Consider the following 11,261-nt stretch of genomic DNA (forward strand, 5'->3'; position numbering starts at 1 on the left):
GGGTGACGGAGGGGCCAGCGGCTGGAGAAATGAGGCGGAGGGCAGCGGAGCTGAAGGCGGCGGCTAGGATGGCGGTGGCGCGTGATGGGTCTTCGAGCCGTAACCTGGACGCCTTCGTTGAGGAGATTATAAGGACTTAGAGACATTTTGAAAAAAATTATTACCAACTTATTTAAATTCCATATGTAAATTTAGAATTTCATCGGCGTCGGCGATATGATAAACCCATTTTTGGTCCATTAAACAAAAAAAATTGGTCGTATCTCCGAGGGGACGGAGGTCGAGAATGACGTCACATCATCCGCATAATGCCATCATCTCATGGGCCTTCTTCTCCTTGTTGGGTTTAGATTATTATTTTACAAAAAAAAAAGACATTGACATTATATCATATACATTAGCAATCTCTTGAAAGGCCATAAAAAACACCTACAGAAAAAATATATTAAATAAATTGTTGGGGTTTTAAAGATGTTCTGGTGTGAAAACAATGTGTTGGATATTATTAAAATAAAATTTGAATCTATATTTTATAATATTTAATGTAATTTGGATTTCGAATCTTATACATTATAAGGATGTTACTTGTTTCTTATTTGGTATTCCTTTGGATGGACGCATTTTGTGGAACATATAACATTCTCATAATTTAAAAAACATACATGTGTTATACTTATACATTATCTCTATGAATTAAAAAAAGAAACACGCTCTGTTTTTTTTATAACGATAAAAATATAAATAGCCGGAAATATTTATCTTTAATTTATCAGAAGAACAAATGAATACATCAATTTTATTGTGCAGTACAAACATCAGAAATGATTCAAATAATTTTTTTAAAAAAGAAATAAATCCTATACGAAATAAATCCTGTACTAATGAGCCTGAATAATGTACTAGTTAATTAAAGAAATATAATAAATAAATAGAAAAAAAAAACAATGGAATGAGACACCGGTAGTCAATAAACCGGAACGTATGCATTAAAGCGGGCGAGCCACCGATTCCATTAGTGACCAGGACCGCTCGGGCTAGGACCCGAGGGCTTAATACTTCCGAGTGTATTCCTTCGGTCCGTGAATTTATGACCTTCTCCCGGACTCGGACCAGATTGCTTGATGGATCCGAGCGACAGACCGTCGAAAAAACCGGCCACAAGCTTCTCCCCGGCCTCTGGTAAGCCGAGCGGACGAGCCTCCACAAGAATAGAACCCATCACCATGAAGAAGAGAACGGAAGCTATGACCTTTTTCATCATCTTGGGAAGAAAATGTGTGTCAATGGAGATTTAGGGTTTCAGACAGTGAAGAAATTGATTTGCTGGTGTGAAGATGAAGAAGGAGGGAGGGCTTAGCTTTATAGTGTCGGAGAGGGGAAGTAAAGGTTGAATTTTTCAGATGGAGTACACACTATTTTTATGACTTTGGAATTCAACCAAAACACATTATATTTTGAATTTGCTTCCTCGTGGGAAAACACCATGCTGCTTCCCAAAGTGTTTGTCTTTTACAATTTGTCAGAGAATTTTAAAAACAAATTTTTTTTTATAATCTTCACCGTGTGTTTGGCCCAACTATTTTTTCCAAAAGATCGGAAAAATCCAGTTTAATATCCCTCCTCACGTTTGGATTTAAACATAGGATAAGAGCATACTTTGAACAAATACTAGAATGATCCTATAAATATGAACTCGATCGGGTATTTATTTATTTTCGGTTTAATATAATTTTTATTTCAGATTCGGGTTATTTCGGTTTGATAAATTTGTGACTTGTGTGAATCAAAAGATAAACCAGAACTAAACTGAAATTAAACAAGAACCAAACCAAAAATACATATGAAATGGGTATTAGAGAGATTAATTAATTTACGAGAGTATAATAATCGTTGGTCGGTTGTTTTGTAGCAGACGGCAGATGGGTTCAGAACGTTAAGAGCAGATACATAGACCAAAGACCGAAGCCTCCTCCTACGACTGATAGTAGTACTTGTAAAAGTGTTTGAATTCCAACTTTTTTTTTTTTCAAGTTTTTTGTTACGTAATCATGTTTGTGCTTTGATTTTTTTTTTTTTTTTTTTTTGAACGTCGGAAATCTTATATTTATTTTATATATGGACATGACATAAAGTCCGGCTTGCTTAGGATTTGGATCGGACCGAATTATTTGGGCCGTAAAGTGTAAAAATTAAACGAGCCCAACGGTTTAATGGGCTAAAAGAAATAAGTGATGCATTCAATTGGTATTGCCATGTCATCACTTTATTGAAGTGGCTTATAATTGGAAATCTAGCCAGATTCATTTCTCAAATCTTAAGGATATTAAGGATATGTTAGACTCTTGAATTTTTGCATCAACTGAGATTTGATTTACCAAATAGTCGTAGATTGAGTTACCAAAATCATGAGATGAAATTAATTAACTATTAAAACAATACTCACTATATAAACACATGACAATTCCACAGCTTCATTATCTTTTTTAAAATAAGAAAGATTCATATAAAATAATACATTTTATTTATAAAAAAAAAAAAGAGAATGGGGTGCCGTGGAGATGAAGTAACCCATGTTCTAATGGTGACACTGCCGATGCAAGGCCATATTAACCCGATGCTGAAATTGGCCAAACTCCTCGTGCCAAGGAACGTCCACGTCACCCTCGCCACCGGCGAACAAACTCGCCAGCGTCTCTGCTCCGGCGGAACCCCCAACCCGTCGTTGGACCTTGCTTTCTTCTCCGACCACCTGGACGACGAAACCAGGAACAACGAGACAATGCTGGAGTCTCTGAGACAGGTCGGCCACAAGAACTTGTCCGAAATCATCACAAATCTCAGCAAGGACAGGAAATTCTCATGCATAATCTCGAGCCCTTTCACCCCCTGGGTTCCTGGAGTTGCCTCTGCTCATGGCATCCCCTGTGCCGTCCTCTGGATCCAAGCCTGCGGGGTTTTCTCGGCTTATTACCGTTACTACACGAATCCTAACGCTTTCCCCGATCTCAATGATCTGAATCAAACCTTAAAATTACCGGCATTGCCGTTGTTGGAGGTCAGGGACCTTCCCTCGTTCATTCTACCTTCTTCCGGTGGGGTTTTCGGGAAGCTGATGGAGGATTTCGTCGATTGCTTGAATAGTGTGAAATGGGTTTTGGTGAATTCGTTTCAAGAACTCGAACCAGAGATAATCGAATCGATGTCTGGTCTGAAACCACTAATCCCGATCGGTCCGCTGGTTTCGCAATCTCTCCTCAAGGAAGAAGAGAAAGAGGACGAGGCTCTGAACGGGAAAACCCTAGACCTGTGGAAATCAGAGGACTCTTGCATCGAGTGGCTCGACAAGCAAGCTCCGTCATCGGTGATATACATATCCTTCGGGAGTATACTCAAATCGACGGAGAATCAGATCGCGAGCATAGCGACGGCGCTCAAGAACAAGGGGAAGCCATTCCTCTGGGTTATAAGGCCGGTGGAGAGGGCACTAAACGACGCCGTGTTGCAGGAGATGGTGGGGCAAGGGAGAGGAAAGGTGGTGGAGTGGGGGCCGCAGGAGAAGGTGCTTGGCCACGTGGCGGTTGCCTGCTTCGTCACGCACTGCGGCTGGAACTCGGCGCTCGAGACGGTGGCCGCGGGTGTCCCGGTGGTGGCTTATCCGGTGTGGACGGATCAGCCCACGGACGCGCGGCTTCTGGTCGACGTGTTCGGCGTCGGAGTGCGGATGAGGAACGGCGACGGCGGAGAGCTGGAGACGGCGGAGGTGGAGAGGTGCATTACGGCGGTGACGGAGGGGCCAGCGGCCGGAGAGATGAGGCGGAGGGCAGACCGCGGCGTCCGAGACGGTGGCCGCGGGTGTCCCGGTGGTGGCTTATCCGGTGTGGACGGATCAGCCCACGGACGCGCGGCTTCTGGTCGACGTGTTCGGCGTCGGAGTGCGGATGAGGAACGGCGACGGCGGAGAGCTGGAGACGGCGGAGGTGGAGAGGTGCATTACGGCGGTGACGGAGGGGCCAGCGGCCGGAGAGATGAGGCGGAGGGCAGCAGAGCACAAGGCGGCGGCTAGGATGGCGGTGGCGCGTGATGGGTCATCGAGCCGTAACTTGGACGCCTTCATTGGGGACATTATGAGGACTTAGACATTTAAAAAAAAATAATACCAACTTATTTTAATTGCATATTTTAATAAGAACTTCATCGAATTTCTAATAAACTATTTTTTTTTTTGTGTATCTATAGTTGTGAAATCTATATGATAAACAAAATGCGTCCATAGTATTATACTTTTGTTTTCAATGGTTAAATCGAAACTGTTTGTTCTAAATGACATCTACACTTTATTTCTGCATCAACCAAAATCCTCGAATATGAATATCGTATTATCTTGTTATTAATAAAAAAAAGTTAAGATAAATTCCATGTTTGGTTGTAATTAAGGAACGGTAAAAAAAAATTGTGACCGTGGAAGTTGCAGAAAAAAATAATTAAGAGACAATTTGCTTAAATGTTTAAAAAAACGTGCAAAACGCAAAATGTTGCTTGATTATAGCAAATCCAAGGAAGGCAAGATGGAAGAGAATCGTGCAACTTTTACGCTTATAAGTTGAAAATCAAATCCAATCGAACATTATTAAGCAAAGAGACTGTCGAATACATTCCCCTGTTTTCACCCTCCTAACAGTTTCAAACTTGCAAAAATTAAATATCTTACCGAAATGCATCCAAAAATATGTTACTAAATATGACACAATATCGTGTTTACGGAACATGATATATATATATTGTCTCTGAATTTTTAATTTTTTTACATATCCAAGTTTCGAATTTCAATTCATCTTCAAAATTACATGAACTAATGAAGGATTCCTTGACATCTAACATTAAGCTTCGAAACCATTGCCTTTATCTGTTTACCCATGGATTAAAACCCTAAAACCCGGATTCTCTTTTGGATGACAACTAATAGAGTAAAATAATATTTATCTGTAATTATAATGTGTATGTATATATAATACATACAAATATTATCATTTAAATTAAAAAAATATTTTTATCCGAAATAAATCTTTTTTATATATATATATATTGCTTCATTTCTCGATCAAAAGACAAACGCATTATATTATATAACAAATATCGACATAAATGATCATATACTCCTCTGTATCGATACAATATAAAACAGCCCAAACTTAGTGCCAAAGGGCAAAACAAAAAAATCGAACAAAAGAGAAGGACAGCAAAACAAGGAAGAAAAATTCGAAGATGAAACGACGAAAACCAAAATTCCATGTCACGTGTACCAAAGTGACGTATTTAAAGGAACAAGTAAACATAGCGAGAGAGAGAGATGCTTGTAAATGGACAGCTACAATGATAAGTTGGGAGTCCAGACAAGCGTGTGTTGTGTACCACGGAATTTTTGGTCGGACCACTTCACATTGATACGTTTTTTTTTTTGTAACATCGTTGGTCGTTCTCACTCTTGTCTTCTTTTTTTCTTCCTTTCTTTGTTCCTTTAATTCTTATTTTCTATATTTGTTAATGGTCGTTCTCCTCCTCTAACCAAAGTTCCCAAATATTCCTAATGGTCAATTTATTCCGATCAAAGTATTCTTGATAGTGTGAACTTAAATTCTCCATCTCCTTTCACTCCCTCCCCACGTTATTTCTACGCATTAACAACACTACGCCCGCGTACACGCAGAGCTATAGCTTAAGATTTCTATTTCGAATCGATATTATCAAATATGATCGCTATCGTATTATCGGGTGTTTGTCACATAAAACTCGTTAAAATGAAACCCTTTTAATCGTTTTTATATTAAAATAAGTAGTTTACGAAAAACTCGGGAATTAAAACAAAATCTTTCAAAAGTTTCAAGAGTACTAACATAAGGATCTATACCTAGTTTTTTTTATTTATAAATTTTATACACCAAGAAGTTGGTCTTACAAATGAGAGAAGCTGATTTTAATTTCGTTAAAAATGAATTATAGTATCAATGTAATTGTATTAATTAAAATAAAAATAGCGGGTCAAAAAAATATGTGCACTTTTCAAAGTAAGAAGACAAACACCGTCCTTTTTAACTAATTCGCCTGCACCATCCCCCTTACATTGAGGGGTCGGTACCTTATTCCATTAAAATATTCCCCACATTTTCGCATAATTAAACCCAATCTTTCACTGCCTCCATTCTTTTTCCTCCCCCTTTGAATCTTTCTCCCATATATAAAAAGCTCTTGCTCCTCACTATTATTCTCCTTCCAAATATCATATCGTTTGAACAATATAGTGTTTTCTAACCAAACCATAACTCCAAAGGCTAAATACCCTTTCCACAAAAAAAAAAAATGCGACACTTTTGCCTTGTCTTGACGATCATCTTCTTGGTTTCGGCCTTCTCGGGCTGTAGTTTCGGAGACGGAAGAGTTCTCTTAAGTTCTTCGTCGGACCAAAATGATCGATCAAGAAACCACGGGGTCGGATTGCAAGGAAAAGATTTGTCCGGTGGTTCTACGAGCGACGACAAGAAGTCTCGGGGCTTGGCTTCTTCCGCCGCCGGCGGAGAGAGGATGCATACAATGGCTTCAGGACCAAGCAGGAGAGGCGCCGGTCATTAAACAAAACCATTTATCTATCTTCTTTCATTTTCCACATTTTTTAGGCTAAGTTTTAGTGATATTTTTCCATTTTCTACTATTAGTGATAGTATATATATATATATATATGTGTGGATATTCGGAACGTTTAAATGAATGTAAATTCTAGGAGAGTAATGTAATTCTTTCATCATGTAATAGTTTCTTTTTGTTCTTATTTGCAGCTATGCGATAAAGTACCAATAATGAGAGACTTGATGGCTTGACATACTATTTTTGTGTGTCTGTGTATTAGCACGAATGGCTTTATATCCAAATCTTCGTAACTTATTTTGCCCCTTTTTTTCTGTTTTCTTTTTTTTGGGCAAGAGTTGGAATTTAGAAGCATTGAAAGGACATAAAAGACAGAAAGTCGAACCACGTGGTTTCTGAGGAGGCGGAGAAATTGTCGAGCGGTTCTTTTGTCATGGAGCGTTGTTCTTCCGAAAACTCCGGAACTAATTTCAAGCGGGAAGCTTTTGTCAACTCTGAACTATTCAACCACGAGACTTTAACCCATTCAACAGTTATCTTCACTTTTCGATCCTAAAATACCGACACACAAAGTAAATACTTGCAGATAAGATTAAGAACACAGGCAGAATCATTTGGTTTTATTGAAATAAAACTTGGGTGTCGGAGATATCCAACAGAAAAGAAGGCGGTTGCCAAGGCGGAGGGAGAAAACGGGACCGAGGGTTTCAGAGAGAGAGAGAGAGAGAGGAACGTGCGGTGGAGCGGCCGATTCAGGAGGCGGATATGGCCAAGCACCTGCAGCGAGTTCGCCGGAAATGGCGGGAAGGAAGAAGATGAGAGAGAAAAATTAGGGTTTGGGTTTCCATGTTGGCCTTCTCCTTCGTTGTTGCAAGCAATTAATATATATAACCGACGATGCATTCTCTGTTCGGTTTGGTTAAGGATTATGCTGACTCGAAATCATTATGCATGTTTTGATGTTTTCAAATTGTTTATGTCACAGTTGTTGTATGTATTCAATCTAGGAATCGCATCTACGTTTTACAGTGAGCACTAATTAATCAATATTGAGATTGTATTGTTAAATAAGTTATATAATTTTTGTTTATTAATTAGTTTATTTTCAAACTTCTATTGTGGACCTAAGAATGATGCATATAAAATCGGGTGTAATTTCAGATTATTTATTTTTGTTATATCGACTACCATTTTAGGACTGCCGTTCGTTCTTTTAGGTTTGAATGCTTGAATATGACTTTTTATTATATACGTGAGTTGTTGTTGTTATATATATATATCCATATACAACTTCCTATCCGATGATTAATCTATGATTTAATTGGTATACTAATATATAATTTCCTCTGTTTTTCTCATTGTTTTTCCCCAATTATAGGAACAATATTGGGCTTTTGGACATTTTTCAATTGAACTCACAAAGATTTTACAAACTTATAAACGTGCATATATATATATACACTATATAAATCTCGGGGGCGACTTCTCCGGAGTAATATTAACTCCCTCTTCTTCGAATCAAACAAAATCCATTTCTCATGAACCCAATCAGCTCGCACGTACCGGTTACTGTGCAGTAATTACGATTTTACCCTAGTATTCAAATTATTTACAATTTTACCCTTGCCATTAACCTAAACCTCCTCTCTCGCGCGTGTTTGAGTTACCGAATCTCTTCCGTCGATCTCTCTATCCTCTCGAGTCGTTTCCGGTGAGTTTCTCTTCCATTAGGCGAGTCCAGTCGAGTCTCCGTTGGCCTTCGAGTCCAGTCGAGTCTGTATCGTAAAGTGTCGAGTCGAGTCGTGCGTTAATTCGAGTCTCCGACGCTCCGCTTGAGTTGAGTCTCCGTCGTGTTGATTTTCGGGGCTTAGGGTTTTCGATTTTATGAGATTGGGGACTTACATATATGCATGTGTATGTATGTATTATGTGTATGTATGTGCATTGGTGGATATCATGAACGCAAGTTCTGTGCTGAGAAAATGAGAGAAAATGAGAGAAAGTGGAAAGAAACTTCTGAATTCGTTAATCTGTTCTGTTACATGCTCTGCCCATATATAACTTTACAATCTGTACACGTGTCATAACCGCTCTAACGGAAATCGTTATTTACAGTCTAATACCCTCCCCTCAAGTCTTTATCTGGTGGAAGAAAAAGACTTGAAATGTGTAACCTCTGTAACAAAGAATGAAACAGAGTAGGATGCAGAGGCTTCGTAAACATGTCCGCTAATTGATGCTGAGTCTTCACATGCATAAGCCGAATAGAACCACTCTTGAGCTTCTCTCGAACTATATGGCAATCAATTTCAATATGTTTCGTTCGCTCATGAAACATCTGATTTGAAGCCAAGTAAATAGCAGACTTGTTATCACAATATAGAACAGATGGGCGTGTGAATTGAACCTGAAAATCAGTCAGCAAGTGCTCAAGCCAAGTCAGTTCACAGGTAGTATTGGCTAACGCACGATATTCTGCCTCAGTGCTACTTCGAGAAACTGTGTGCTGCTTCTTGGCCTTCCATGAAATAAGAGACGAACCAAGGAACACACAAAAACCACTGACTGAGCGACGAGTTTCAGGATATTGCGCCCAATCAACATCCCCAAAAGCTTTCAATTGCAGATCCGAATTCACTGAATAGAACAAACCTTGTCCATGATTTTTTTTCAGATAGCGAACAACTCTTTGCGCTGCCTTTAAATGCACTTATGTTGGCTTCTGCATAAACTGACTTAGTTTATGTACTGCAAATGCTATATCTGGCATTGTAATCGTCAAGTACAACAATCTCCCCACAAGTGCTCGATATGATGTTGAATCAGACAACAGATCACCAGTTTCTTTATGCAGAGAGACATTTGGATCTAAAGGTACAGAAACAGGCTTCGAACCTAACAAACCTGTATCTTCCAAAAGCTCCAGACAATACTTCCTTTGAGATACATAAATGCCCTTAGAATTTCGAGCTATTTCTAATCCCAGAAAGAATCTTAAGGGCCCTAAGTCCTTAATGTTGAAATGTTGTCGAATCAACTTCTTCAGAGAGTCCACTGATGCATCATCATTACTTGCTATCACTATATCATCAACATATACAAGCAATGCCACAAAAGAATCACCCTGTTTTCTGATAAACAAGGTGTGATCAGCTTGAGATTGACGAAAATCAGCAGCTAAAAGAACACTGCTGAACTTCTGATACCACTGCCTTGAGGCTTGTCTAAGCCCATACAGAGATTTATGTAACCTACATACTGGATGATGAGGTAATGGTTCAGAAGTGTTGCTCGTATATCCTGGTGGCAAACTCATGTATATCTCTTCTTCTAAATCGCCATGGAGAAACGCATTTGTGACATCCATTTGAGTCAGACTCCAATTTTGCGTTGCAGCAAAAGCCAACAATAACTTCACTGTGACTAACTTTGCAACCGGAGAAAAAGTGTCAATGAAGTCTACTCCTTCTTGCTGCGTAAACCCCTTTGCCACTAACCTGGCTTTATATCTCTCAACCGTGCCATCTGGATTCCTTTTCACTTTGTAAACCCATTTACAACCTACAGATTTCTTGTTATCCGGCAAAGAAACTACTGACCATGTACCATTTCCAGCCAAGGCTTTCAATTCAACATCCATTGCATGTCTCCATTTCTCTGAACAAACAGCTTCCCGAAAAGATTTGGGTTCTGTATCAGTGGTTGTGTTTAAGACAAATGTTTTATATGTAGGTGAAAGGTTGTCATACTGAAGAACAGCAGACAAAGGATAAAGAGAAGAATCAGGTAAGGTTTCTGAATGAGCAGTATAACAATGATACTGATCAAGGTAAGTAGGTTTATTTGTAGTACGTTTCGGACGCTGGGAAGTTGTAGTCACAGAATCATGTGGTATAATAATGTTTGGTTGAGTATGAGTTTGATGGATAGGTTCATTTGATGTGAACTCATCCATTGGTGGAATGTGCATTTCGTGGCTTATATCCAGGCGGATAGCCATGTAGCTTGTAACATTTCTGAATTGTGTGTCCTTGAAGACCACAATGTGTACAGACTGGTCGTTGCTTGCCTCTAAAATTGCCAGACACTGCAGCAACCACATCTCCAGGTACACTTGAAGCAGAGTTCTGAAACACCATTGTGTCACTTGAAACAGGTGCCTTGATTAATCTTTGTTGCTCCTGTTGATTGACCAAATGAAAGGTCTTCTCCAAATCGGGAATAGGATCTTGCATCAAGATCTGGCTCCTTGTACTCTCATATGAATCATTTAAGCCAAAGAGAAATTCCAGCACAAAGTCTTCTTCAAATAAATCTGACCAACGCTTATCAACTTGACATGTACATTTCTCACATTCACATACTGGATTAGGACGTGTTGTGACACCCGTAACCCGTGTACAGTATACGGGTTGTGCCACATGGACAATAATAATAAAATAATAATAATGCGGAAACAAAAATACGAAATCCAAAAACATTTTAAATAAACCAGAGTAAGCAGCGGAAAATACAACGGGCGATCAGTATCGCAAAATAACACATGTCCGAATAGTTATAATTTAACCGTACAAAATGCGGGAAATACAAGTCTCGTCACCCAAAATGTAAATCTCGTACATGAT

At 39.2% G+C, this 11,261-nt stretch overlaps 3 protein-coding genes across 5 annotated transcripts in view; 2 read left to right on the forward strand and 1 right to left on the reverse strand.

Moving 5' to 3' along the window:
• LOC104807604 (UDP-glycosyltransferase 84B2-like) overlaps window positions 1-200 on the forward strand; it is a 1,638-nt gene extending 1,438 nt beyond the window's left edge. Inside the window, exon 2 of the mRNA XM_010532963.1 lies at window positions 1-200. This exon is cut by the window's left edge and continues 4 nt beyond it. Coding sequence (XP_010531265.1) covers window positions 1-140 — 140 coding nt within the window. The 3' untranslated portion in view covers window positions 141-200.
• A 639-nt stretch (window positions 201-839) lies between these two features.
• On the reverse strand, window positions 840-1,312 carry LOC109116433. Its single transcript, XM_019201839.1, has one exon. It carries the CDS (start codon window positions 1,259-1,261, stop codon window positions 1,013-1,015), a length of 249 nt encoding a protein of 82 aa, XP_019057384.1. The 5' UTR covers window positions 1,262-1,312; the 3' UTR covers window positions 840-1,012.
• Window positions 1,313-2,502: 1,190 nt separating this feature from the next.
• On the forward strand, window positions 2,503-4,196 carry LOC104807605 (UDP-glycosyltransferase 84B2). 3 transcript variants are annotated; one of them, XM_010532965.1, is made up of 2 exons: window positions 2,503-3,813; window positions 4,031-4,196. In XM_010532965.1, exons 1-2 carry the CDS (start codon window positions 2,543-2,545, stop codon window positions 4,134-4,136), a joined length of 1,377 nt encoding a protein of 458 aa, XP_010531267.1. In that variant the 5' UTR covers window positions 2,503-2,542; the 3' UTR covers window positions 4,137-4,196. The 3 variants fall into 3 exon arrangements, with proteins under 3 accessions (XP_010531267.1, XP_010531268.1, XP_010531266.1); XM_010532966.1 differs by having other exon boundaries at window positions 2,503-3,760; window positions 3,978-4,196; XM_010532964.1 differs by having other exon boundaries at window positions 2,503-3,646; window positions 3,864-4,196.
• The last annotated feature ends 7,065 nt before the right edge of the window (window positions 4,197-11,261 follow it).

The sequence above is a fragment of the Tarenaya hassleriana genome, unplaced genomic scaffold (assembly GCF_000463585.1).
Source record: "Tarenaya hassleriana unplaced genomic scaffold, ASM46358v1 Cleome13, whole genome shotgun sequence".
Taxonomy (NCBI): Eukaryota; Viridiplantae; Streptophyta; class Magnoliopsida; order Brassicales; family Cleomaceae; genus Tarenaya; species Tarenaya hassleriana.

Bases quoted from the DNA above. Each gene is read 5' to 3' on its own strand.
- LOC109116433 (XM_019201839.1), bottom strand. From the start codon at position 1,261: ATGATGAAAAAGGTCATAGCTTCCGTTCTCTTCTTCATGGTGATGGGT.
- LOC104807605 (XM_010532965.1), top strand. From the start codon at position 2,543: ATGGGGTGCCGTGGAGATGAAGTAACCCATGTTCTAATGGTGACACTG. The intron at 3,814-4,030 runs GCGGAGGGCAGA...CGGAGAGATGAG, and splicing joins CCAGCGGCCGGAGAGATGAG to GCGGAGGGCAGCAGAGCACA.